The sequence below is a fragment of the Oratosquilla oratoria genome, chromosome 4 (genome assembly GCF_046742065.1).
Source record: "Oratosquilla oratoria isolate Oo_2021 chromosome 4, ASM4674206v1, whole genome shotgun sequence".
Taxonomy (NCBI): domain Eukaryota; kingdom Metazoa; phylum Arthropoda; class Malacostraca; order Stomatopoda; family Squillidae; genus Oratosquilla; species Oratosquilla oratoria.
The window spans coordinates 26,945,397-26,970,677 of NC_134780.1; the positions used below are offsets into that span (position 1 = coordinate 26,945,397).

The 25,281-nt window shown below is 36.8% G+C and overlaps 2 protein-coding genes across 22 annotated transcripts in view; one reads left to right on the forward strand and one right to left on the reverse strand.

The window, feature by feature from the left end:
* syd (JNK-interacting protein syd) overlaps positions 1 to 23,761 on the forward strand; it is a 138,637-nt gene extending 114,876 nt beyond the window's left edge. For all 21 annotated transcript variants that reach the window (XM_076183725.1, XM_076183718.1, XM_076183719.1 and 18 more), the window contains one exon: positions 15,393 to 23,761. Coding sequence is in view for 3 of the 21 variants with exons in the window: in XM_076183724.1 (XP_076039839.1) it covers positions 15,393 to 15,508 (116 nt within the window). In the remaining 18 variants the exon portion in view is untranslated. The remainder of the gene's footprint in view (positions 1 to 15,392) is intronic.
* LOC143024698 (uncharacterized) lies at positions 1,425 to 6,710 on the reverse strand. The gene is made up of 2 exons (XM_076183717.1): positions 4,584 to 6,710; positions 1,425 to 4,383 (listed from the first exon to the last, which is right to left on the reverse strand). Exons 1-2 carry the CDS (start codon positions 4,719 to 4,721, stop codon positions 4,207 to 4,209), a joined length of 315 nt encoding a protein of 104 aa, XP_076039832.1. The 5' UTR covers positions 4,722 to 6,710; the 3' UTR covers positions 1,425 to 4,206.
* Positions 23,762 to 25,281: the final 1,520 nt, after the last annotated feature.

The following is a 25,281-nucleotide window of genomic DNA, read 5'->3' on the forward strand; positions in this document are numbered from 1 at the left end:
CTTGTGTGAGGTTTAGAAATATTTCCCATGTTTTCACTTTTTCTTTTGTATTCATTAATTCCTTCCAACCTATCTATCTACAGATGCCTTTCTTGTATGTCAGTTTGTCATAGACAAACCTGTAAAATAGGTGTCTACATTTATCAATAATGCATACATATGTTTACCAAAAGGCTGGTCAACTTAAAGAGAATCTTAAACTTATGAAAATGGCTTTACAAAAGAGAGGAATGTCTGTGGAGGAAGGATGGGAGAGGACAGAAGATAGGGGTGAATGGAGAAGGGTTGTGTATAGATGAGGCTGTGATGCATGAGGGGGAGTGGGTGGGGGATGGGGGGTGAGGAAGTATGTATGAAAAAAAAATTGACACAGCCTGAAGGGATTTCTCCCCGTCTTCTCCTTTTCTGCATGAGGGGACGGAGAGGGGGGGGCGCCGAATTTATGAAGCGGCCTTGCTGTGGATGTGCTGTGTCTTGCGACACTGCTTCTGACCCAGGGCAGTGGACAGGATGTGCCAAGATAGGAGGGAGGGAGGAGGGTGGAGGGGAGTGGAATATATGGGAAATGAAATGGGTGGAAGTGATTTCTATGCCTTTTTCTTTTTGGCCACCCCCCGTGTAAGGGGAAAAAAACCTTTGGTATATGTATGTATGTATGAAATTAGTTTCCATAGAATTGTGTATCATGATGGCAGTCGTGACCCCATTGCCAAAAAGTAAGCTGATCCTTGCCATCTGGTTTGACCTCCTGTGTTCCTCTGTTAGCCTCATCTATATCCTGGAGATATGTCATGACACAGGGTATTTCTCAGGAGTTCCTAGTGCAGATATGCACTGTATGGGCAGGAACCAGTGCTGGTCTCATTGTTACCATGGTAATATACCCTACCCTGGTAATATAGCCTACCCTGTGGGAAGATCCATGGGCTTCATGGTTTCTTTGAAAGGCAGAAGAGCTCAACAAGTTCAGTCTTTTGTCACTTTGGCCAAACTCTTAGATGTAGTCTAAGTTTAGAGCCAATTTTTCCCTTAAAAGGGAAAATAATGGGACTTTGTGTCATGCATTTCATCTTGTGTTGTATCCCTACCAAAAACTATGCTACTCAAGAGTGTAGGAATACAACATTGGTAGCAGCAAATGTGATAACTGCTTTATACAATAATTGCTTGAAACAGAAAGATTGGTTATTAACAAGTGTGCATGTATATTAAATCTATGACAAGTAATATATATATGTATATATATATATATATATATATATATATATATATATATATATATATATATATATAACTGACTTCTTTTGAGTAAATTGTTCACTTTAACAGGTTTTGAAATGTTTACTGGAACATTTGATTGTTTAGAAGAACATCTAGTTCTATAATTGGACTACAACAAGGAGTGCATTGCCTCAGGGGTTTGTTGGTAATTAGAGTGTGTTGTTCCATGAATGAAGGGTTTTCTCATTTGTGGAAATTTTAAGTTGAACATGTTCCATAATAGAACATTTTCTCCCATGGGTTTTGTTACTGAAACAGTTTGTGGCTGTGGGTAAGTACTATATGTAGAATTTTTGTGTATTTACCTAGTTGTATTATACGGGAAGGGAGCTATGCTTGTGGTGACCCGTCTTTGTGTCTTTCAGCATCAAGGTTTTTCTTAAAATCTTGAATAGTGTTTGCACACACTGTTTCCTTATCTAATTTATTCCAGGTATCCAGCACTGTGGGAAGCTTTTTTTCAGATCTCTTCTATAGTTATCCTTTTTGAGTTTCTTTTCATGTCCTCTTGTTTTTCCATTGTCCCATTTTAATAAATCATCCCTATTTGGGATTCCCATTCCTTTCATGATTCTATAAATAGTCAGCAGATCTCCTCTTTCCCTTCTTTGTTCCAGAGTTGGTAGTTCCAATTTGGGCAATCTTTGTTCATATGTTAATTTGGAGAGATTTGGTGCTGGTTTTGTTGTTGCTCTTTGTATTCTTTCTAATTTCTTTATATCCTTTTTAGTACTGGGTGTCCATAGTGTTGCTGCTTACTCCAGTTTTGGTCTTATTAGTGTAACTAATATTTTTTTAATAATTTCCTCATCCGAGTAGTCAAATGCCTCAATAGGTTGAAGGTTTCTCCGAGTATTTTATTGATATATTTGTCCGGTGTCATGTCTTTGTTGATTATTACTCCAAGGTCTCTTTCCAACTTCACTTTTTTTACTTCTTTACCAATTTTATAATTTCGTGATATTCTATTTTTACTTTTTCCAAACTCCGTTATACTACATTTCTTGATGTTGAAGTTCACTTTCCACTTTTGAGTCCATTTGTGTGTGAGGGACATTTTGCTCCTACTGTTTCAGAAGTGTTTGGATTGTTGTCGTGGTTGAGGAAATGTACTTAAAAAAGTGGAGAGTTGTTGTTTTTGTGGTTGAGGAAATGTACTTCAAAAGTGGAGGGACCAGCCACAATATCCACTTTCTTGTGTGAGATGGGGATTACATAGGGTTCTAATTCTCAGATTTGATTGATTTAGCATTACAACTTCCCAGTTTAGCTTGTCTGCCATGTCTCCAGAACCTACATCCATTTTCTAGTTTGAGATCAATGTTGATTAGTAGCTTGGTCATCAGTGAGCACCAAATATAGAGTTCATTTAACCATGAAACTATCACAAGGTGTAGCCCTGATTGGCTGATATCTGAGCTTAGGATTGGACCTAGAAACTTACACTATTCACCTTATCACATATCCCCAAATATCTCTATCTCCTTTAGGTCTCCTTTTTTCACATAAGGAGGTCAGTACCCTGGTACCTGCTCTCCCACATCTTCCGATAGTTGGAGACATACCAGACCTAGAATCATAGATAGGCCCAACATGTACAAAATCAATGAGTTTCACACAATCTATCGAATGCAACACGTTTCGGTCTCTGTTCCACCTCGCATTTACCACACTCACTGACGCAAGCCCATACACTAAGAATTGGAGCTGTAACTGTTGCACAAAACACACCTGAAAACTCGCAAATACTAAAACGAACCCGGAAGATTCAACAAATAAACAGAAATTAAATCACAAATGAACATAACCTATACCTAGCTCTTAATTTAAAAAATAAAACTAACACTACAATCACCCACACTCACTGATTACACATTAGTAAGGAAAGACAACATACAACACAGGACCAATACACAACACAGAAGTGAACTCATAACACCAACACACAAGAGCATATGTAGTGGGCATGTACACACCCACTACACATATCCTTTTCCAACAAAATCAAAGAAACCAAATAAACACACTCACCATAACTTAAAGAATCTCAGTCCAAATAAATGAATAGAATTACAACATTACAAATATTTATAAATTTGTAACAGCCCCCTGAAGCTACATCTCTCAACTCCAACCATTTGCTCACTAACAAACTACTTACTGAGAGATGATCTGAATGCACACCACCCAATGTAGCTCAACACATAATCAGTAGACCAAAGAGGATGCAAAATACTAGAGCAACTCCTCAACCTAAACATGATAAATTCCAAAAATGACCCCACTAGACAAGAACAAGCAAAGGAACAAGAATATCAATTGAATAAAAACAGCAATAAAGTATTGCGCAACAAGAAGAGGGAAAACATGGCAAAAAATAGTTATCATAAATGGGAAGACAAAAAAAAGACAAAAAATGTGGAGAATGAAGACTATAAAAGAAAATAATATTAATCAAATGAATAAAATTAAATCCCTCCCCAACCCATGGAGCAGTTGGAGCAGCCCAGGGAAGGATGCTATCAAAACAGCAGTGCAATATCATCAAATACTTCTCCAAAGTAGTTTTCAGATCCACTACTCCAGAAAATGGGAAAATAAAATTCATATGAAAAATCAGGCCAGAAACAAATGCCACCCATCCCTTTTCAGAGAAGTGGAAGGGGCAATAAAGAAATCTAAAAATTCCCATTTTGATAGGCTAGATAAAATCTCGAAGATCCACCTTAAACACCTCGGCCCAAATATAGGAAAAGCCTTAACTTGTATCTTAGACAACCACTTTCTTAGAAAGAAGGTGAGGAGCCGACACCAGGAGGTGTGTAGCTGTGGCTGAAGGCATTACCTTTGCTCTGTGTGCTTGGGCTGGGTCAGGTAACAGCCACTGCTGGGAATATGATAAGAGTGTGGGATTCAAACCCACAACTAAGTAAATGTGAGACCAACTTGCTTACAATTATACCACCAGAGCCACATGTTACTCATGTTGACACTGAGCAAACCACTAGAAAGCCATGCATCCTGCAGGTTGATGCTGCCCACCATGTCTAAGCTGGTTGTGGGGCTGGTGGTAGAAGGAAATACAACTAAACTACCCAACAGCTGCCCAGGATGTAACACTTCACCCCATACCATACAACACATAATGGAAGACTGCATTATACACAATCATGCACGCAAACAACACAACATACGCTCTATAAAGGATTTGTGGGAAAACCCAGTTTCGGCTATGGCATTCCTTGGGGAGACGGGACTGCTCGGACAGACAGTCTAGGGAATGACAACAACAACAACAACACCCTGAATTGACATGGATTCAGGGATGGCCACTCCATCAGTGTGCTGCTCAGAAATGTCAAAAAGAGAGCTCCAGTGGAAGGGATGGTTATAGTAGCAGTAGACATAAACATTTGATAAAATTCCCAGACATATGCCATCAAAAAAGATTATGAAGACAGATATTCACACTGATGAGAGGTGGCTAACTAACTTCATATCAGGTAGACAGTGCAGAGTGACTCTAAATAGATTTCAGGAACAAAATGACTACAGTGGAGTTCTCCAAGGAGGTATACTCGTACCAATGTTAACTTCTCGACAGAGGATCTCCCAACACCAGATCCAAAACATAACAAAGTACTCACGAATGCAAATGACCTGATGATGATAATCAAACATAGCAACTGCAAAATGGCAGCTAAGAATTCAAGCTTAGACAAATTAGAACAATGAAATGATATAAAAGAAGCCTCACTTGGGAAATCATCAGTAAAACTACTCACTTCAGATAATCACAAATCAAAAAGCACCCAACAGTGAAATTAAATGGCCAGACCCTTTTGTTGTCAGGGAGACCCGGAATTCTGGGCCTCATTTTTTTATATTCATATGACCTTCATCCCAATCATCAAGGATTGGACTAGAAATTGATAAGAAAATAAATCTACTGAATTGGACAACAGAAAGAAACTACTGTCCTCAGACAATGCACAAGAACCACACTTGATATCTTTTCCACAGCTTGGTTCTCAACAGTCAACAAAATGAAAATAATAACTTAAACTTTACAAAATTAATTATTAAGAATAATAAGAGGATTCATCAAAACCACCCAAATAGAACAGCTGCACTTGGAAACCAAAATCCTCCACATAGGATATATGAAAATGAAACTACACATTTCAATGTAAGAGCCCACAACCCTACTCACCCATCTCATTACATAAATACAATCAACCAAATGTAAAAAAAATAGAAAAAAGCAGCTTACTTCTCAAACATATACAATTACCTTTCACATGTATCATACAGTATATCCACATAGAAATGCATTTACATCCAGATCATTTAATGCTTTCTCATGCGGTTCACTAAAGCTTTTCAAGACAGTTGACCAAACTCACTACACCAAACCCAACCCACATCAGTCCCACAGAAAAATATCTCAAGCAAAAACCTTGGTAGCATACTTGCATTCTGGACACTATCCACTTCTAAGATAGTACCAGCACAGAATAAGGCTGGTCAGTGGTTGGTCAGTGCCCTAGATGCAACCATTATACAGAGGACACTGAGCACCTTATCATACAATATTTCTTCTCAGAGTGACCTATGAACCTATCTGGTAGCCATTGCTCTCTACTAGGGAGCCATGGGTCTCCTGGAAGAAAGACCTGGTGCAGCAGATTGAATCATTGATTTCTAACCAGGCCAATATTACACCATTTGTACCATATGCCATTTTTAGTTTCCTAACATTGTTTTCTGAACTGACTTGTCCTCTTCTCTTTTGTGATATAATTTCTTCATTTTCTGATGTACGACCTTTCAGAAAAACTCTTGCATCTCTTGTTCTCATCTTTGTCATTCCATAGCTTCAGAGACAAACACCCATGTGTTTCCTTGTTTGTCTTTAGTTGCATCTCTCTTTACTCAAGTTATGATTTTTTCTTTAATCTGTTAGTTTACATGGCATACTGATTATCTTGTTAGCTATGGCGTGTGTAGGACTATTTTTTTTTCCGTAGTGTTTAATGGAATTTGAAATTTACATGCTCATTCTTCTGTGTACCAACACAGGTTTTTCAAAGATACAATGACATCAGTTCTCTAGTTTGCAAATCAAAACTTGATGGTGTAGTGTCTCCTCTAAATCATGTTGTTTCTTTGACCCACTGTGTTATGTTATTGCTGTAATTAACATTGATTTCTCCATGATTTTTCACTTCTGCCTGCTTATTATTCCTCTCAATAAACATCCTCACTTATATGTAACAGTATAGGTATTTGACCTTGCTCTATACTATTCTCTTGAGCAGGGGGCATATGCTACCACAGTCTCTTTGAAAAATATATATAACTAGTAATATAATATAATATAGTAACATGGCAGTGGGCGAGATGCAAGGATGACCTGTCATCCAGGAGGTGCCAAGATAAGAGGGAGGGAAGAGGGTGGAGGGGAGTGGAGTGTGATAGGGGTAGAATGGGTGGGAGTGGTTTTTATGCCTTTGTTTTTAGGCTACCTCTCTTATAAGGGGGAAAAAAGCCTTTGGTATATGTATGTATGAATAGTAACAGTTACAGGATTTTTATAGCAGAAGAAAACACCTAATGTTACATATATACAACTCATGAAAACCACACTTCACTGCATCCACTGTATGATAACCAACTTGAAGAAAACTACATTCAATGAATAAATGAAAATAAAGCATTAAGATTAATAATTGGCTGCACCTAAACAACAATAATAAAACATCTACACTCAAAAGCCAAAATCCTCTAGAGCAACACATTGGAATAATAGTCTCATGGAGGTACATTTACCACTACAAAATCTCTTTAATGAGACTGAACATACCTAGAACTGTAGCAGGTACAGGATTTGGAAAGCAGGAAACATTTATTACTATGTAAACAACACTGACCAATGATAGGTACCTGCTTGTGGTGGCCCTGGAAAATGTACAGCAGAGCTATCCATGTTCAAAACACATCAACACCTTCACCTCAGTCATGGGGTGCTGCCCTGAAAGGCTAGCATTCAGTGATCAGACTGGCCCCAAGATCTATCAATTCCAACTATATTTCTTACACATTTTTACACATGGAAACCTGATAATCCCCTGCTCACCCCGTACTTTCAGCTGGTGACAGAAACAGTTCTACACCAGTACTACTTGGAGATCAGAGTAAAGTTTATTCCCAGAGAGATCTTTGGTAGGTTTAGGAACTATTGCCAGCCACTGTGGAGTTGCAGGTTTTCCATTCATAGAAACTCAAAGCAACAGTTAATTATTATAAACAACACAAAAGAAAGCAATAAGATTAGTAAAAGGTTACACCAAAACAACAACAATAGAATCTCTACATTCAGAAATCAAAATATTTTCTTAGAGTAGCATATTGGAATAGGCAGAGTTCTATGCAAAGCCCTCCAATTCCACCTACACTTCACATATACAAGCACCACAGCTCACCAAATGCAACATAAAAAACAACCCCATCAGTGTTCAGCTCAAACATCTACAAACAATCTATCCCAAGTACCCCACAGTACATCCATACAAAAACACACTCATATCACAAAAAGACTACATAACATACTGCCATATATTTTATGTTCTCAAACTATCCCAAAATGTAATCCAACAGAGAAATCACCACCAAGATAAACAAGCACTGCATTGGTACACCCACATATGAGAACAATAGTGAGAGATGAAAAGTTGGGCTGGAGAAAAGTGACCAATGGAGTAACACAGGTCTCAGTGCCTGGAGATTTCTATTGTATATAAATGACATGAATAGAATACACAACTATGCACACTTATTTGTATGTCAAGATGAGGAGAATTGCAAACTGTTACAAGAAGAACTAGATAAGAGTGGACCCAGGAGTGGAAAATAATTTTTAATACAAAATACAACACTTGGAACATGACCAGAATAAAAGGAGACCAGTGAAAGAACACAAAATGGGAAATGAACCAATAGCAAAGGCAAATAAGGAAAAGGACCAAGGGATCCTAATCATAATGATCTAGGAGCAGAAAGTTATACAAAGAAAAATAACTAGAGTGACCTATAATTTGCTGAAAAATGTGGCAATGGAAGAGGACATAATGAAACAAATAATTGAATGTCTAATTTTTTCCACACTGGAATATGCAGCAATGGTGTCTTCACCTTACCTAAAGCTATAAGAAAAATGAGAGAATACAAAGGGCAGGAACCAAGGTGTTCCCAAGACAAGACATATGGGGAAAGATTGAAAAAAAAAAAAAATGACTTCCCACACTGGAAGAGTGAAGTGAGAGAGGCAACATGACATTTAGATCAAAGAAAGGTATAGAAAAAGTAGAAATGATTTGCTGGTATGGGATGGAAGATCAAGCTGCCCATTTTCAAAACCTGTCAACCCCCTCACCTTCATCAGGAGGTGTATGTGTAAGGCTGATACGCAGTCTGGGCCCACTATCTTTCTATTAACTTCATCTGTATTTCTTAGACAGACACTGTTCCCCTCCCCGAATCATTTTCAGCTGGTGACAAATAACAGTTCCATTCTAATACAACACAGACAACAGGCTGAAGTTTCTTTCTGGAGAGATCCGTGGGGGGTTCCAAGGACTGTTACCAGCAATTGTGGGGCTGTGGGTTTTCCACATGGTGAAACTTGAGGCAACAGTTATTATACCTACACACCATAATGTACCAAAGGCATTTGTACCCTAATGAGGGGGTTGTCTGGACCAAACCATACAGCCATGCTTATACTTTGAATTTGGAGAAGAAAAGTACAAAGTTCCCTGGTTCCCTCACCCCATCTCATATAGTTGCCTTCTACAACATTTATTGGATCAGTGTCAGTATTCTTTTCCCCCACCACTGGGGAATCTGGAAATTAGTTGTAAAAGTGGTAAAGGACAAGATCAAGGGGACAGCCTGAAAGAGGAACAGCAGTAGTGTAAAAGTATAATCATTTCTTTATGAGTAAAGATCTGGGGTAATGGATTCATTGATTGATAAGAGTAGAGATTTTAACTTTTTAACTTTAACATGAATGATATGTGGCTCAGGTTAGGGGCACCCCAAAACAGTCCCTTAAGTATTGAGTGCATGTTACCATGTAGGGCCCCATGAAGATTGAACATTACCTGTATATTACAACTAGGTAAATGCACACACCCACACATACACATCCAAATGGCAAACATATATAAAACTTAGGAATGAATATGTGAATATACGCAGGAAAGAAAAAAGAAATTATGAAAAAGATATTATAGACAAATGTAAGGACCAACCTAAACTCTTTTACAGATTTATAAATGAAAAACTAAAGGATAAACATGAAATAGTGAAATTGCGTGAAAGAGATAAAGAATATATAGATGACACAGAGATGGCAGAAGTTATGATCAGACATTTTAGATCTGTTTTTACAATTGAGAGCTCATAATTTTGGGAAGATGGACAACAAGAAGGATCACCCATGATGAAAGAAATAAAGGTAACACAAAAAGAAATAAGAGACCAGATAAAAAACCTAGATGTCAGGAAATCACATGGACCAGATGGAATCGCAAATTGGATATTGAAAGAGTGTATAGATGAACTGACAGATAAACTATACAAAATAATTGACTTCTCAAAGAGGGAAAGGTGCTGCAAGATTGGAAAGATGCAAACATAGTACCAATATATAAAGGAGGAAATAGGGAAGATCCTACAAACTTCAGACTGGTCCCTTACAAGCACAGTAGCAAAAATATGGGGAAAGGTCATCAGAAACAAATGGACCAAACACTTTATAAAAAAAAATAATAATAATAAACCCCAAACAATTTGGCTTTAGAAGTGGAAGATCATGCACCACAAACCTAATCTGCTTTTACTTGAGATTAATTGAGATAATACAAGAAAGAGATGGCTGGGCAGATTGTGTCTTTTTGGATTTGCAGAAGGCATTCGACAAAGTACCACATAAAAAAATTAATAAGAAAAATTGAAATAATAGGAGGAATACAAAGTAAACTGCTGGAATGGATGAAGGATTTCTTAACTGGAAGAAAAAGGAGAGTGCTACTTAGACAAAAATTCGAACTGGGAAGATGTGAAAAGTGGCATCCCACAAGGGTCTGTACTGGCTCCTTTAATGTTTGCCATATATATAAATGATATGGATGAGAGAGTAAATTGTTATATGAACTTCTTTGCTGACGATGCCAAATTACTCAAGAGAGTAAGAACAGAAGAAGATTGTATATCGCTACAAGAAGACCTAGACAAAATATGGGAATGGAGTCGGAAAAGTGAGATGAATTTCAACTTTAAAAAATGTAGCATAATGGAATTTGGAAAAAGTAAAAATAGAGTATCAGGACAGTATAAAATTGGAAACAAAGAAATAAAAAAAAGTTTATTCAGAAAGGGACCTGGGAGTAATCATCTCAAGTGACTTGACACCTGATAAACATGTCAATAGATTATTTGGAGAGACTTATAACTTATTGAGGTCAATGAAAGTGGCCTTCGACTACATAGATGAGGAAATGGTTAAAAAAATAGTTGTTACACTGATAAGACCTAAACTTGAATGTGCTGCAACACTATGGGCACCTAGCACAAAGAAGAACATAAGAAAGTTAGAAAGAATACAAATAGCAGCAACAAAGATGGTGCCCACACTGACAAACCTGACATACGAACAAAGATTGGAAAAATTACATCTGTCATCACTAGAACAGAGAAGAGAAAGAGGCGATTTGTTGACCATTTTCAGATTTATGAAAGGAATGGAAATTCTTGACAGAGATGACTTAGTGGGACAGAAGAGAAACAAGAGGACACAAAAAGAAACTAAAGAAAAACAGCTGCAGAAGAGACCTGAAAAAGAATAGCTTCCCACATAGAATGATTGATCTCTGGAACAAACTGAATGGAGAAACAGTGAATGCCAAAACTATACACAATTTTAAGAATAAATTGGATGTGGAGAGATATGAAAACAGGTCACTATGAGCATAGCTCTCGTCCAGTAAAATACAACTAGGTAAATACACACACACACTTTACATACATACATACATATACCAAGGCTTTTTCCCCCTTCCAAGGGTTTCTAATAATTATAAGTGATGTCTTTTCATGAATATTGTATTTTACTTTGAAAAATTTAAAGGCCATCTACATATGAATATGTTTGTTCCCTCCTCTGCATTGTATGTCTCCTTGGTTTTATAATGTAGCACTTCACAACCATCTCCCATCACTATAAAGGGGGAATCAGAGGTGAGTAAATAATACTGGTGGCAGCCAGAATAAAAGGAATGAAATATCACTTCGCACGGAAAGAATTTAAGATTGTAAACTTTTGTTAATGAGGACATGCCATGGGAATAAATGAAACAGGCTGGCAGTAGCTAGAATGAAAGGAAGTTTGCTTCCTAATATAGAGTTGTTCATTTTAGGTAAATTATCTTTGGAACTAACAATGGGTAGTGGTGGTTTCTTAAGATGGATGTTAGAGGTAATCGTTTTCATGCAGTTCATCTTTATCACCCATTAATACCCCCACTCCATCTGGAGGTGTGTTCATTAAGGGAAGAGGGCTAATATGATTCCAATTTATAAAATGAGATAGTACTAAATTAGAGACTGGTGTCCCTGACCAGCAAGATAAGAGACTTGCAAAAGACTAGTACGTTAAACTATTTATTTACTATTTTTTCCCAGAAATAATCACCGCTTCTGTTCTTGTACACAGTACCTCACATACTACTAGAATGTCCAATTTACACAACATCTACTGTGTCAATTACCTCCTCAAAGAACAATGACAATATAAAGTCTTAGATGGCAACAAAACACCAATACCTCTATCACCTCTATACTTCCTACAAAAAATGGACAAATAGTCAAACTATGAATTTTTTTTATTGGACCAGTATTTGAAATACAAGATAATGCACAACAGTCTTGCAAGATTGTTCACAAGGGTAGAAGTACCAGTAATTCATAGCCAACAACAACAATTTGTTGACTATCGTACTGAAGTGGAGGGAGTCATAAAGGTGGTATAGAAGAGATTTAAGGGTAATAGAAATGAGAGATAGTGAAAGTTAAAAGTAACATATATATATATATATATATATAAAGTGGGTTATCAGTATTATATATATATATATATATATATATATAAAGTGGGTTATCAGTATTATATATAAATATATATATATATATATATACATACACAGTGGCCGCGAAAAGTTTGGGCGAGTAACAAATGTAAACACTTGTGACATTTAAATAATCATTTGAAGACCTATAAATGGCTTATTACATACCTTATTTACCAAGCAATTTTCCTTTAAGCTTTGACCCTCTCCAAACGTGCCGGGATGCATCTTGCCAGGTTTTGTATGTGTTGAGGAATAATATTATCCCAACTATCCTGTATTTCTGTTTTTAGCTTAGCTGTTTTTTAATTATATGCCATACTTGCTCAATGGGATTTAGGTCTGGAGAATTTCCATGCCATTTTTTGAAGTAATCAACACCACAGTCTTCTAACCATTGGGTAACAGACCGAGCTGTGTGAGCAGGAGCTCCGTCCTGCATAAACCAACTAGCATTGCACTTTTCAAAACTTTCAGGCAGGTTATCACACAATAACTCGAAATAAGTGTGCTGATTTACACACTCATTTTGTGCAAGAAACACTAAATTGCCAACTCCACCAAATGCAAAGCATCCCCACACCATAATACTTGCAGCATGTTTCACCACTTTAGCTGTATAGCGAGGGTCATTAGGGTCAGACCCCCTGGGGCGCCTCACACGCTTCGACCTGCAGCCCGACGACACCACAAACGTTGACTCATCACTCCACAATACTCGTTCCCAGTCTTCTAAGGACCAGTCCTTATATTTCTTTCAAAATGCTATGCGATCACGTATGTTTTTTGCACTTTGGAGGGGAAGAACTTTAGCACAGCAACTACGGTATTGTAAATCTTTGGCTAAATGATCAGAAATACATCTTACAGACACATCATGCAGCAGTGCAGTGTTATTTTCTTTCAGTTTTCGAGCTGTGAGCGTTGGATCTTTATCTAACTGCCTCCTAATAACCGTAGAAGTACGATTTGATATCTTCCTTGGCCGACCAGAGCGATGCTTTGGAGTAGGAATGATGTTACTTCCTCCGTCTCGAAATTTCTTGGTCTACTTTTGCACTTGACGCACTCCAATTCCCACACGAGTAGCAATATCTTTACACTTATAACCCTCCTTATAGAGGGTTATGATTGTAACAACTGTGTCTCTTCCCAGCTCTTTACCACTTCCCATTACGGAGATATCAAGGCACAAAAACAGAGACCACCGCAAAAAAAAGACTACTCCCCGTGAGAGATGTTTAGAAACTGACTCCACGTGACATCGAGTGCGCCTAAACAGAGTTGCTAAGTAGTGTGTATTGTCTCGGCTAAATACGGGTACAAACGCTAGCATTGAAAAATAACGAAAAGTTTGGGCGGAAAGTTGTATTTTTCGCATGTTTTGAGTTTAGCTGAAAGTTGGGGAGCCTATAATTTTGCGCCCAAACTTTTCGCGGCCACTGTATGTATATATATATATATTTTTTGTCATAAAAGAATGTTGTTTGACTTTGGTCCATAAGAATGTCACCAACATCCCTAAAATATGGACTGCTTAAAACTCGTGCAATCAGTACCCATATTGGGGGGGGGGGGGCACCTTGAAAGAATGAATGTTATATTCTCTCATTGGGTTCAGCCCTGTGAGGTCTTTCTTTCTATTATGTTTTTTTCAGACAATTCAGCTTCAAATCTGGAAAATAATGTGTCTCAGCCTTTTAAGCTTTAACTTGAGAGTGGCATATGTGCAGCTAGAGAGAGTTGGGTGGATTATGTATACTTATATTTAGAGGTCTTTGACAAAGTACTTCATAATCATGAATAGAAATTGGAGCATATTGGAGGTTTAAGAGGCAAATTGCATAGATTGAATATTTCCTGAATGTTGGGATGGAAGGCAAGGCAGGACCACTCTTGATTTGAGACTGACTCTGGCACTCAGCCTTATGTCATAAAGGCCATAAATTCATTCAGTTCTTGATTTGAGAATTTAGTTTTTCCCTGTATTTGTAAACATATTTAAATACATATATGTACACATGATTATTTTACATACATTGTGCAGTGGTGCAAGAATTTTTAAATGATGAGAAGCCAGATTTAGTGTATGTCTGATGACCTGAAAGTAACTAAAACAGATGCCACCTCCTCAGAAACAGCGGCATCTACCTTCCAGCGACAAACCATCTTCCATTCCTTACCCCCTCAATGCAGGTTCAGCTGTTTTGGTCTCTTGACTGGCACTCACTCCTTGGAAATCTGTGGGTCCAGCAGCAGGTTGTTACTGGTTTCCTGGATTCTACAGGGTTCCTGTGAAAGAAACTGTGAGGGTACAGATCTTAAGCTCAGGTTTAATCTGTGTTTTGTAAATGTGTAGGAGGTTGTCGTGACAGTGTCAAATGGCACTACCTTATCTAGTCAGGCTATTTATTTCTGAACCTCACACTGCCATACTTCAACACTTCTTCATACTCTTGAAACTTGAGAAGTATGGTGAATATGCTTGAGTATACCTGATATTTTTCAAGTTAATGTGTCTGCCCAGGATCTATATTTATGGTTATTGAATAAGGAATTTGGGAAACTTAAATAAATAATGTGTGAATTCCATGGCAAGGCCAACCAGTGGAAGTAAAATAGTTTACATATTGAAATGTGGTTTAGATTTTTTGAAAATATTGTAGAGTCTTGATCATTTTATTGATAACCATAAATATTTTTTTATATAGAATAGATTCTGTTTCTGTGTCTACACAACAGAATACAAGCCATTTATATTCTCTATTCCAGTTGGCTACTGAAGATCTTTCATAGAGGAAAATGGCCCCCAGAATTTTCTTGCTTTTTGTTTTAGAAATAGTCTTACTTTTGGGTTACTGAAATGCCAGAGTAGTTGATTTAACATAATTCTGTTAAAACTGATCATATAATGTTTTTCAGGTGAGGGTGAGGAAGATAGAGCTACTTTGGAGGCACCCGCACCTGATGAGGTAGCATCAGCACTCAGAAGTGGGGATCGATCACATCTCATTGTGTGGTCAGTGACAAGAAAGTGAAGGGTTTTCTTTCTTTCTGTTATTACAGAAACGAGGGTCAGTCATTATTTATAATGTGTAGTCCCCATTCAGAATGAAATTGTCAGACCTCACAGTTTTCTCTGTAGCAAAGAAGTAAAGCTTTAAACTGCAGTGTATGGTGTAGTTCATGAAAGGAAGTTGTACACAGAACATGTCTGCAAACAAAGGAAACAAAACTTGGTTGTACAGTGCAGTAAGAAATTAAGTGATATATGGTGTATGGTCCTATAGCAGAGCAAAGAAGTACACAAGTGAGCTGTAATATCTGAATATGTGGTTGTCATAATCAACAGAATTAGATTCACTGATAGACTGGTGATAATTGTAATAAAATTGTTATGAAGTAAATAAAGGCCATGATTTCAGCCATGTGTGATGCCAAAGGAGAGACATAACACTGAAGGTCTGTGTTAACAAATACAACATGTAGTCAGACTTAGAGATGTCATCTTGAGGGATTTTACAGACTTCAGAAGTCTTTCTTTTCTCTAGTGGATAAAAATGTGGAGGCAAAATGTACTTGATTGTCTGTTATTATGGAACTTGATAGGCACAAGAATAGCTGTGTCCAGTTTTATGCAAATCTAAACTGAAATTTTGTTGATATTTTTCACCAACTTTTATGCTAAATCTCGGTGACCACAGCACTCCACTTCTTACATGACCAAGGATGATGATTTCAGTGTTCAACAAAGAGCAGATCTCATCATAAGATATATATGCATGATTTTGTGACATAAGTATAAGCTTGGTTCTGAATTCTTTGAAATTGTGCAATAAGCAGAATTGCTGAAGGTTTGGTTAACTGATGTGTTCCTACTATAGGTTATTGACATAATTCATGAATTTTTTTTACAAGTGAAATTTCAGAACAAATACAATTTTTTATATTTTCATATACAAATGTGTTTAATATATATATTTTGAATGCTGTGATATTTGCATTCATATTAAGTAATATCTAAAGGAGGAAACCAAGGTATGTTTTAAACTTTTTTTTCTGTACTTCTGTTCAGCCATCAGAATTAGGCAAGGTAACAATAATAACAAAATTTCTGAATGTTGACTCTTATGCTTATATTAATTTATAACCTTGACAAGCCTTCAAGCTTGATATCGGCTGTTATTGATAGGCTGACTAGTACAGTAAATACATTTTTATTTTCTTTCTTTCATTCTCATTAAGGGTGCTATAAAAAAAAATTCTTTTATTGGCAAAAGTAATCATCCCAATATTCAAACTGCATATGTGTAATTGAAAACTGACATAGTTTCATGACTTGGTTCAACGGTAGTAGACAACAGTTTAGATACAATGGGGCAGTATTCTTTGTTCAGGGAGGTATGGGCTACTAATATACTCTAGAATAGCATTGGGCAAGAAATGCACAGTTTATCACTGTAGTATAGCTCACAGGACTGCTTAAGCAATTGTATTGGAACACAAATATTATTACTGTCAGCTCTGTTGAATTATGTTGCATTTTCATCACAGCCATATCAAGATTTCCAGAAGCACCAGATAATTCACTTGCTCCTATTAAACATTCTCCCACTTTTCCACCACACCCCTTCCTCCAGACACACCACAAAGTAAATCTATTAGTATAGAGACAAACGTTTCACTTCAACTGTTCATCACAATTCCTTATTGTGTTCATAATGTTAGTCATTTCATTAAATATCAACACATGCGCCATGTATTGCCATCCAAAATCTTCGAAACCCCTTGGCCCAATCTACAAGACCAGTCTCCTACAGTATACAGCATATATATATTTTTGATTGATGATGATAATTTGGTTTGATGTCTTAAATAGTCATATTTGTTGTAAGTGAAGTAAACACTGTGATGTTAATTTTTTTTTTGCTTCTTTGCCTAGTGCTTTAGTTATCTTCTATTTCGAGTGGGATGAGTAGAGAACAGATTTAGCAAAATGCCTGCTTTAGGATGCATAATAAATTATCTTAAGCTCCATATGAACACTATATCTTTTTCTCCTCATTTTATTTTTCATTGGATAGTTTAGCCCATTTCTTTGGCAAGTAGGAAAATTATTTTATAAGTTTCAGATTATAACCCTTTTTTTCCACATGATATTTGGTTAAACTTCAGAGCTCTGGAAAATTACATACATGCCAAGGGTTTTTTCAGTGCTCTGGAATCTTTATACATACATACATACCAAGGGTTGCTTCCTCCCTTACAAGGGAGGTAGCCAAAGTCAAAGGCATAAATCCACTCCCATCCATTTCATCCCCACATACTCCACTCCCATTCACCATCCCTTTCCTTGAGTTTCACTAAATGGAAACCTGCAGCCCCACAGTGGGCTGATAGTGGTCATTGTGCCCACCTGTAGATCTCCTTGGAAAGTAACCTTGGACTGTTATTTGTTTTATTAGTGTAGGTCAATATTTCACGAATTTCAGACTTCATTCACAACCATGGGGCTGGCACTGAGCATTGAATTCAAAATTGTGAGAGAATTTTCATGAAGAAAAACAAAATTACTGCATGCTTAGAAAGTATTACTGCATGAGTTCCTTGAGTAGAATTTTTAGCCATTGCCAAGTGTATAGTCTGAATGTTATTTTATTGTTATTATTTTATTTTTTATTTATTTATTTTTGTTTTTTTTCCACCTTCAAATCTATGACAGATCAAATTTAGGTCTGTCTATCCCCCAAAAGCAAAAGAAAAGAATGTTATTTTCTTTGTCTCCCTTGAAAAAAAAGAAAAAATGTAAATTAAAATATAGGAATAAATTTCGATTATATTTGCTTACAATTCCCCTTTGAGACCTCCACTATATTTTCTTATTCCTTTCCCCCCCCCTGCTCATCACCCTTGGGAACTAAGAAGAGTCCCGATGAGATAAACATCAAAGATAATCATTTTCCCTCACCCACTCAGTTCTCATGGATATGTGAGCTCATCTCCATCTGGTGGTGGAGATCCAAGGGGCCAGCATCTCAGGGGTAGGCCCAAGATATCTGTATGAATTTTGTCTTTCCTCCATTTTTTCACATAAGTAGAACTGACATCTGCCAGCTCCTCCTCTTGTTCCCCTTATGTTTCTTCCCAGAGTGATCTATGAGAGGGCCTGGGTACTGTTGTCTGCTTCTGTGGGGCCATGGGTTTCCACTTGAAGACAACAATCAATATTATCAACAACTCCACAGGATGCAGGAAAAAATATATATACAATACTTGTATTCTACTACACATGCTCTGCAGCACCACTGCAGAAAAACACACACACATCACAATACAGTTGTTAATCAGAAGGCCAACATAAGCACAGAGGAGAAAACAGTTGTAAGACGCACAATAATAACATTAGTCTGCGTATGCTCAATTCACCTCACTGCGCCAAAACAACATTAACATTAAATCAGCCCAGAAATCAATCAGTCAATTGATCTCATGTCCCAGATCTCTCTTGGAGAAGATCCATGGCACCCAGGTGACTTGTAAATAGACATGTTATACCCAAGATGCAATCATCTCACAGACAACACAGAACATGTCATAAACTTCCTTACACTCTTTTATTTCAGACACTATAAAGTTTCTTCCAAAGATTGTCTCTGTAACAGATGAAAGATGAAAAAGCTGAGCATACAAGGTCTATGTTGGTAGTACCTCTGTCTTTGAATAGAAGCTGCTGGTATGCATTCCAAAGCTACATTTGAAGACATTGTTCTAAGATTGTCTTGTTTTTGAAATACCCCATAACCTTCTCTAGCCTTGTTCTGGCCTTCAGTCAAAGTTGGTGACAACTTGTTTGTTGTTTGTTGTAAATTCTTGTTTTTTCGTTTAAGTCTTCAGAAAGAACTCTTTAAATCAGTTCCCAAAGGATCATACCACTGAGGATTAAGTATAAATACTTGAAGATGTTATTGAGCTTATTCATAAATATGACATTGGATTTGTTTAATATTCTTTTCCTTATACTTCCACCCACTTTTTAAACTTTGCATCATCCAGTTACAGTGGGAGTCAGAGTTCCTCAAGTTCATAATTTTCAGATTCTGTGGCATAATTTATAAAGCAAATCTCTTAACCCCATCATTTTCTGCTCTAGCCTTCACTCATTTCTTTCTTAAATTCATATATTTTATTTTAAGTTTTCATCTTTGTAAATTTGTAATATAATGTATTTATTAGTAAAGTATTTGTACATAGAGATTTGTATATTATTCTGTTACCATCTTCAAAGTAATTTCTTCATTTAAAAATCCCTCAGCAAGACTGTGTGATTGATTCAGTTTAATGTCACGGACTCCACCTCTCAGAGAGGGCATGTACGTGGTAGTTGTTGAGCTTCCATACCAAGGTCAATCACAGTGATAAGGTCAACAACGATAGTGGATTGTTTGCAGCATTGGAAGTACTGCACAAAGTACTGCTGCCAGTCAAAGGCCCTATTTATTTCTGTACATTAACAGCCTTCTATAATGAGAGTTGATCTTTCCAACATCAAATGGATGTGCTCCAAATAATTTGAGGGATTACTGAAGTCCACAACTAACAGTACTACTGTTGAAGTTGTAGGTTAGTGTATAAAATATTGTTCTCTCACAGACTGATAAGTGCCAGATCTTGTGAAGAGACTGAGATACAGATTGTTCTATGATTTACTGAGGGTATTGTGCAAAGTTTTGGTGCACATTCATATAGACTTCTGACCTGACTCACCCCCTAACCATCCTTCTGAATCTGCTGGATAGTAATGTTCAGGAACTAGCCAGTCATTTACAGTTTCCACAGCTGTTCTCATCAGCATGGTGTTGATAGTGAAGTGGTTTTGCAACTTGGAATGCAGACTGGAGGTACCCATATCTGTGAGGCATCAAGCATAACTTTAACACAATATTGGTGGCACAAGAAGTTAACCTTTACTGGTGCCTTAAACTGTACAGAATGGATTGGTATTTCCTTCTGTTGAAGGCCTGTGTCTTGCATGATAAAGCCTTTCGTAGGCATATTCCCTTCCTTCTCTGTGACCCTTCAGCACCTCAGGTTGAAATGACCTAACTGACACCCTTATTTGTTTTCTTGCTAATAGCAAGTTAATATCTAAATGTGATTGTGGATATTTGTGCTGATGTCATGGATATATTCTGTTTTCCTCTTGGGAATGGCATGGACTGCAAACTGTGGGTATAGTAAACATAACCATGCTTGATGATTGCTTGTAGTAAATCAAATTCTAAACATTTTAAGTTTACTTTTTCCAAGGTCATGGATGCTCTTTTTCTCCTACCACTGCCCTTTGGTTGCATGTAGAAAGTTTGAATTACAGATTGATAGCTATACATTTTTTGTTAAAGTATGGTTACTTTGACATCTTGTAGATAAAGCATAATGTTTGGCCTTATCAGTTTGTACTCTTAGGGAGGTATAAGAAAAAAGAACAAAAAACAAAAACACAAACATTTCTCATAAAAATCACGAGAAAAATGGATAACCCCTTAATCCCCGTCAAAATTGCCTATTGCGGGTTTAGCTCAGTTGAAGTTAAGTTTATTGTGTTCATTACAGTAATGCTTACAGTAAGATATGAGTAAGATATAAGATAAGATATCCCCTGAAGTAAAATATCAAAACACACCAATAGTAATAGTATAGTTTATAGTACACAAAAGACAACAGTAAATAGTGTAATATGTATACAGAAGCCGAAAGTTCACATCTTGGGATCAGGACACAATTTGTGATTGATTTAGTTTAACGTCCTGAAACTCCTCCTATCAGGAGGCTAGGATGGTGCCCCTCATAGAGTACTTTGTAGCATGGAATTTGATGAACTATGCTCATGGTCCAACTCACTGGTGGCAAGGTTCAAACTGCCATCATCTCGGCCTGTGCCGCAAGTAGAGACTAACCAATTTGGCCAGCAAGCATCCACACCTAATTCATACATATAACCCACTTAATACCCCTCCCATGACAGCACCTTGTGGATGAAGGTCATCCCTGTCCACCATCACATTGCATAGGTTGAAGGCAATGCAGCAAGGCACAGTGCATCCACAGCAGGGCCCAACAATTGCTTATGAATTAGAACAGAACAAAAAATTAACCCATACAACTAGATAATGTTTTCAAAACTTGGTTCTAAAGTTTTAAGCTTTATGTTGCAGATTATGCACAATTGAAAAGTATTGAGAAATGAACCAAAGTGTTTTTGTTGTGAATGATGTACAGTAATGCAGTAGAGGTATTCTGGCAGAAGCAGATTGTGCTGGGAGATGTAGAACAGCACCACACACACATATTCACACTTGCACACTCACTGTAAGGCCCCACCCCTACCCTTATTGCAATAAATTTTGTGTTAATTTTTATTGTGCAACTTAGCACCATGACATGCATTGGTGTTCATTGAGAGCATAATGCAGAGAAATTTGCCCTAATTGAAATGCTCCATGCCTAAATGTTTTTAAGTCCTTGTTTATTTTCATAAGATTTGATGTATATATATTTTGAAATTTTAGAAGTGTCATACTGATGCACAATTCTTGGTAGGGAATTGTATAGAAATTTTCTCTAGTGCCAAGTTTGTTCTGTTGGCAAAGGCAACTTCATAGCTTTAAAATTATACCAGGGATCAAGTAATGAAAGACAGACATAGAGAATCATCTTCCTGCTGCTTATCTTCAGAGCTCATCATCACCTTCACCACCATTTGGAGGTGTCCTGAGGAGATGACACTTGATCCTCCAAATTCAGCTCAATATCTCTCCATCAATTTCAGTTGTATTGCCTCCACTTTTTTGCATAAGGAGAGCTGAATGACAGCTGGCAATTGCTCCCTTATCCTAACTACTTTTCAGACATTGCCAGCTGCTTTGGGCTTGTGGGTTCCAAGTCATTCATACATGAGGCAGTGATTATTAGTATTATATTAAGAGTATACCCAAAGTCATCATCTTAGGTTGATAAGAAGTAAGACAACAAAACTAGAGATATTCTTGGTCACTGAGTGAAAGCTGAATGTAATATAAAAAATTGTCAGAATTTGAGTTAAGATTTGCATAAACCTGGTGCACATTGTTCTCCTTGGTCATCGAATATTTTGGATTTTTAGGTAGGAAAATATTGATCTTGGTCTGCTCATTGTTGGGAGACCTGCCTAAACAGTAAAAAATTACTGCTACGTTTCCTGAAAGAAGATAATTTTTATGGAAGACATGAAATTGAACTGCTATCTTTAAGAATTATTGGCTTACATACAAGTGACTGTTTGGAGGGATGTATGTAGTAGGACATGTATGTAAAATGGTGATAAGTTTATAGTTAAGCAGCATTGCTACTGTATTAAGTGAGGAAAATTTTTTCATTTGGCAGAAGAGTTTACTCATTAATGTTGCTTTGGAAAACCTTGAGTTGTTATTTTCCTTCACTTTCTCACATCCTTCCCCCCACTTTGTAGATGCATCTCTAATAATGTATAGGGGAACTGTTTTTACTTGCAGCTAGTCGTCACCAAACTTTATAGGAAATAATTCCAAGCTTGTTGAGATCAAATGAATAAATTTTTATTATTATTTAAATGTTGCAAGGGGATAAATAATGTAATAAATGCTTGCAAATATAATTTGTGAATAGGTTTATGATGAATGTTAATACATCTGAAATATTTACCCATAATTGATTTCAAAATTAGTGAAATATATTCACTTTACATAAATTTTGTGTTTGCATGTGTACTTACGCATATCCCATTCCCAGGAATGATTTTTTTATAATCATTTGTAAGTTCCAAGAATTTATTAATCAATATTTTATATAACCAAGATAGAAAGAAATGTAAAATGTTACTTGGAAAGTGTGAGCTGTATGGCATTGAAATTTATAACCCAAACATGTAGAGGAAATTTTCCTCTTGCTATATTCCATGTACATGTCATTGGTAAATCCACACACTTAAGAAAATTGCTGATTGTGCAAGTGATATTTGGAGCAGATATTGTGATATCTGCCCAAGTAAAATAAAGGAAATGTATATTTATTATATGAAGCATTGAGTTATGAATAGTGTAATACACAAAACTAGCATGTGATAACCAATTATTTGTTTAATTACAGATTGCCACAGTTATTCTGAATCAGAAGTGAGAAATCTTGTATGCTTAGATTTGGTAAATCTGAAAAAAAAAAAAAAGTTCCAGCACATGTCATGGGCTAATTCAGTTCAATGAAATAAATTGTATAAGTATTGTTGTGTTTAAGTGTTTTATGTTGTATGAGTATGTACACACACAAGTTTAAGTTAATTACACACATATACCAGACCCTTTCCCTCTTTTAAGGGGGTTGGCCAGATCAATACACACACCTACATAATAAACAAAACACATTCAACCTCTCATCTTGGCACATTTGGGATAAAGAGTAGCCAAATTTCTGACCACATTTATTGGGTCAGAAACGATATAGCAAGAAAGGCTCAACAGTAAGTTACTTTATCCCTCTTTTTGACCATATGGCCTCTCCATCCACTCTAGATATTTTATGAGGCAGATAAGAAAATTACATCAGGGTGCATCATCTTTTCATCCCTTCACAATCTCCCTCTATTCACTCCTATCTTTTGCACACTCTCTCCCCCTCACATGACAGAAATTCCACGTGTATCTAAAGCCCTGTTCACCCCATCTATGAATCTTATTCTTGATCTTCCTCTTAAGGGGGTACGCGACACCTGGAGGTCATTTTCTAAAATATTTAGAGTAAAGAGCTGAAACTTCTCAGTTAAATAGGTATCCATATTGCTTACATTTTAGGTGAAGCAGAATGATGTATGTACACATGTACACATGTACACATGTACGTATACCAGTAGCAACATTTAAAAGTGCACAGCACCATAATACGTGGACAAATTTGTTTTACATTTTGGCTATGATTAGTCAGTAGGCACACCTAGGGCCGGTCATTGAGTAATTGAACAATTTCCTTTATACTTTTGCATACAGGCATTTCAATTTTAATGGCTGGCAAAAATCGTGAAAAATACAATTTTTTTGCTCTTGTTTCCATTATTACTCCGAACTCTTTCATCCTATTCAAAATATTCGAACGATCGGCCCTAGCAGTTACTAAAAGTAATATTCCCTGTAAGTTTCATTTAAATCTAATGTATATTAGATTTTTTATGATTAAAAAAAAGTAGAAAAATATCGAACGGAGATATGGCAACTTGAAATATGAATATATCTGTAACTTGCTTATAGTTTCACCAATTTGACTGATTTTTTCATGGCTTAATTCTTATTATATAATAAGTAAGTACAGTAAAAATTATCAACTTATTTTAATTATAAGTACTTTAAATACTGAAAAACTAAAGTATAAGTATGTCACAGTAGTGACGACGCACAGACGACAACATCATATAATTTGCTTTTTTGCACCTTTGGCGGTTTCTTCATATGAAACCTCTCTGCTGGGGGTCTTCAGGGTATCTAAATCATTGGAAAGAGGTTTATTTTCCAGTAGTGGGCACCTTCTCTTTCCTCATCAGATTCCCCTCGCCAATCTATGTTGGTAGGGCACCCCCTCCAGCATCATATGATGTCCCTTCTTCTTTCTTCTTCCTGTATAGCCTTGATCTTTTTCCTCTTGCTTTCTTCTTTGGATTTAATCTTCCTCTTTGAATTGTTTAGTCTAATGTTGTCCTTTACCTCTGTCACCGTCACAGAGGTGCAGGTGAGGGCGGTGGTGGAGTGAGAGGTGG

Coding starts and splice junctions, on each gene's coding strand:
- LOC143024698 (XM_076183717.1), bottom strand. CDS start 4,721: ATGGCATATGTCTGGGAATTTTATCAAATGTTTATGTCTACTGCTACT. Junction 4,384..4,583: donor TGAATCCATGTCAATTCAGG/GTGTTGTTGTTG, acceptor CATCCTGGGCAG/CTGTTGGGTAGTTTAGTTGT.